This window comes from Morone saxatilis, unplaced genomic scaffold (assembly GCF_004916995.1).
Source record: "Morone saxatilis isolate NCDOM2014 unplaced genomic scaffold, NCSU_SB_2.0 Contig16, whole genome shotgun sequence".
NCBI lineage: Eukaryota > Metazoa > Chordata > Actinopteri > Moronidae > Morone > Morone saxatilis.
The window spans coordinates 5397255-5401407 of record NW_023339718.1 but is presented as its reverse complement, the minus strand read 5'-3'; the positions used below and the strand labels follow the sequence as shown (position 1 = coordinate 5401407).

Here is a 4153-nt window from a genome sequence, read left to right as displayed (position 1 = left end):
GTCGGGTTTCGACCAATAGTTTGCTCCATGAGATTGTTCATGAGGAGAGGGTGAAATGATCAGTTCTTCTGGCCTCCAACCACATGTTCTCTGTTGGTGTTACCAAATTGGCGATTAACACCACAAAGAGGAGAAGGAAGACATTAAGAACTATCAAGGAGAGGATTTTTTGGAAGGGGATATCTGGAGACTTCACCATCCATCTTTTAAACTTGGAGGGACGATTTACTGTAAAGATGAGGACGCTGGTCGAATTGGATGGAGTACAGTTGAAAAAAGAGTGTTGTGATTCCTTTAAGAAAGCTGATGCTCCTGGACTGGTGGGAAGGAAGTACCATTGGTTTAATTAAAACCGAGATAAAAAGCCACCACACAGCGTCAGGAGCTCATTAAGCCAGACGACACCATGGGGAAGAAAAATGGAAGGAAGTTGCTACGACTTCTCAATGAGCTGTAGCAAGAGGCTGGACATCATAAAGAAAAATGGAGAGATCCTGAAGGAAGAAGAAGAAGAGATGAAAGAGAAGAGGAGGAGCTTCCAAAGAACATGGAGGACGAGGAATGGAAGAAATGAAGAAGAATGGAGACGAACAGAGAGCAGCAGGAAATGAAAGAAGAGAAAAACTGAGGACAACTTGAAAGAAAAGGGAAGAAACATCAGAAAGATGTGAGGGCAGGCGAAAGAGACAGGAAAGGAGATGAGAAGAAGACAGGGAAGAGGAAACAACAGGAGGAAATTCCAACGCAGGATTGGAACACGGGAAAATGAGCTTTGGAGGAAAAATAAATCCAAGATAAATCAAAAGGGAAACCACTGATGAAAGGCTGGAGAGAAGCATAGCAACGAAGATGAGGAAACGAACCGACCGAGGAAACTGGGATGAAGAGCAACAAAAAAATGGTGGGGGAAAACAAAATCAAGAAAATGAAAAGAAAAAACAGGAGGAACAAGAAAACTTAGGGAAAAGCTTCAAGGAAGAATATGACCAGGAGGAAACAAACTATTGAAAGAAAAGAAAAGAAGAGGACTCGAATCCAGGAAGAGAACAGAGGAAAAATGAACAAGAGTCAAGAAATTGAAAGGACGAGAAAAATTATCAAAACACTGAAGAAAAAGAGAAACATCAAACAACGAACGTGAGAGAAGAGGAACAGGAAATGGAGAAGAAGACAAGACACGGAGAGAGAAAACAACAGGAACATTTCCAACGACAGGAGTTGGGAAAAACAGGTTTGGAAGGCCTTGGGAGGAAAATAAAAATCAGGGAGTCAGGGAATCCCAAATTAGAAACCCACCTGAAGGAAGGCTGGAGGAGAGCAGAGACAGAGATGGGAAAAGATACGAGGAGGAACTGGGAAGACAACGAAAAGAAGAGTGGGAAGAACTTCAAGAAAATGAAACAGAGACGGACAGAGGAAACAACAATGAAAAAGCTTCAAGAAAAATCACTAACAGGGAAATAGGAAAAGATGAAAGAAAAGAAAGAAGAGGGATCGAAGAGAGAACAACGAGAAAAAGAAAAGAGACATCGAGGAGGACATACCAAGGAAAAAACGGAGGAATCTGAATGTATGTGTACCAAGTGAAGATTATGGAAGCCAGATTTTATTTTATATGGTATATGCTGAACGAGTTGTTTTCTATGTTCGAAGGAATAAACAAAAAAGAATATTCTGTCAGTTCGGAAGTTTATTAAAACTTGTGAAAATATCACAAAGATCAACAATATGACATCTTAAAGGCTCTTAAAGACCACAGTGAAGAACAAATGAAGAAAAAACATCAAGAGGAAATGTGTGAAATAGTGAAATGTGTGACCAAAAAGAAAGAAAATCTGAAAAAAATCAAAGACTTACTGAAAAAACATGAAAAAGAAATGAAAAGGGAAGAAAATGAGGAGGAACAGAAAAAGCTGCAACAAGAACATGAAAAAGAAATAAATGACTTGATACAGGAACTGATTAATCAAGGCAACTCATCAAGCTGTCACATTTTATGAGGAGATGTGTTTGAACCAGGGAGAGAGGCTAACCAGGACTGAAATTATCTTGTCTCCTTGTTTCAGCTCAAAGCCGAGCAGCCGTGCTCTTTGTAGCTTTACCTTGAATACAGAGAATTAGTCTAGATCAGGCCAAGAGATCCTCAGTGATCCACAGTGTCAAATACAGCACTAATATCCAGGAATTATCCATCAGCTTCAGCTGTAAATCAAAGGTCGGAGAGAAAGCCGATTCAGATACTTGATTGAAATTTGTCAAAAATATATTCATAAAATAATTGCACTGTAAGTAAACAGTTCTCTCTAAATCTTTAGATAAAAATTGCCATTTAGAAATTATTCTACAATGTTTTAATTTGGTAGGGTCAAGGTTTGATTTTTTTAAGAAGCTGTTGCACGACGGCAAGCTATTTGGAATTGATAAAATTGTTGGACCAACACTTTTGAAAACCTCCTTCAGAAATCGTCACATCTAAAGGACTCGATGTATGCTTTAATTTTTCCAATGTGTCCTTTAATGTGCAGAGTGTGAGAGGTTGAAAGTTGCTGAAACAGGCAGAAGGATTGCAGTGTGCAGAGAGGTCACCTGTTGCATGACCAATCGGGAGTTTTATTTTCTTTACTTTAATGATGAAGGACAAATACTGCTCACAGATCACTAGGGTGGCTCCAGTTAGTTGATCAGGAGGGGGGTTAATTACAGCTTCAATGGTTTTTAAAGTCACGCTGGTTTGTTGTAATGAATTGAAAGGACCTGGTGTCTCATACTGCTTTATGATAGGTTGACACAAGTTCTTTCATGGTTAGATGTGAAACCACTAGATGGTCCTTTTTACATTTCTACTTCGCCTGTCTGCATTTCTTCATTATTTCTCTCATATTATTATCTATCCAAGACTGTGGTTTGATTTAACTTTACTGTTGGAGTTGGTAAGAAATTATTCTGTAGACATATTTGTTTCTTGGTTATGCTATGTGTAGATGCAGTGAGGTCTAACTAATACAAACAGGCATCAAAAGTAATTCTTTCTTAGTAGCATTTTTAGAGACGCCCTGCCTGGCACATAACAGACATCAATCTGTGACTGTAATGCCAGACAAACAGGAAGGTTGTGGTTTGTGTTATTGCTTTCAGAGAGGATGTTTTCAGTCTCAGCAGCTTTTAGATCGCAGTGAGAACACAGCCTGTCTTCTCTTGGCAGCCACATTAGTCTGAGTCTTCCTGTTTCAGTGTCCAGGCTGTGCTCACTGAGTCTGTACATTGTTCATGTTTTCAGCTTTTTATCAGCTGTAGTGCTTAGAGACAGGGACAGTGTGGAGCTTTTTTTGAATTCTTGTTTTATACTGGCATTTTGTGTGATTTCTTTTTTATGTGTGGTTTCCCTTACTGAACATGGTTTGTCATATGACTTTGACTGTCAACACAAATGTGACTACTTGCTAACAGATATAAACAACCCAAATGCAATTTTTTGTATTTGCCCTGATGGAGATTGAAGTTTTAACTGTTATTCTGAGTAAATAACCATTATATATTAAAGGCCTTTTAAATCACTACCCTCTTGAGTGCCTCAGATTTTTTCAATAGTTCTAAACTAGTAGGATCCCCTAACTGAAGATCACCAAAGGAACACCCTTTTTTATTTTATTTTTTTTTACACCCAAGCTGCACTCTATGCAGTTTGTTTAGTGACTTCTAATAAAAATAAATCTCCCAAGTAGTTCTTAAGTAGCATTGTTAGAGACTGGCCCTACTTGGCACATAATGTTGAGCAATATGTGACTGTAATACCAGACAAACAAGAAGTTGTGGTTTGTGTTGTTGCACTCGGGGAGGAAGTAAAGTTCTGTCTCAACAGCTTGTAGATCACAGTGAGAGCACAGCCTCTCTTCTGTTGGCAGCACATCTTGTTTTTGGATGCAGTCAAATCAGACATGTTTAAAAGCTGTTGTAGGATTCCTCACTGACTTGGGTTGGTTTTGGTCTGTCTGGAACAGAAGGTTGTACTCTGCACTCGGCCTTATCTAAGCCCCCTACAAACACTTTAAACCACCAGTAAATGTCCGTATAAGAGACAGTAATAACAGATTGCTTTTTCACTTTGCTGATAATTTCCCTCTGTGTATCAAAGTGTAGATTATCTTTTAGTTGG

General features: G+C 38.9%; 1 protein-coding gene across 1 annotated transcript in view; it reads right to left on the bottom strand.

Moving 5' to 3' along the window:
- Positions 1 to 85, bottom strand: part of LOC118325484 (immune-associated nucleotide-binding protein 8-like) — a 1931-nt gene extending 1846 nt beyond the window's left edge. Inside the window, exon 1 of the mRNA XM_035658195.1 lies at positions 81 to 85. Coding sequence (XP_035514088.1) covers positions 81 to 85 — 5 coding nt within the window. The remainder of the gene's footprint in view (positions 1 to 80) is intronic.
- Between the last annotated feature and the right edge of the window lie 4068 nt (positions 86 to 4153).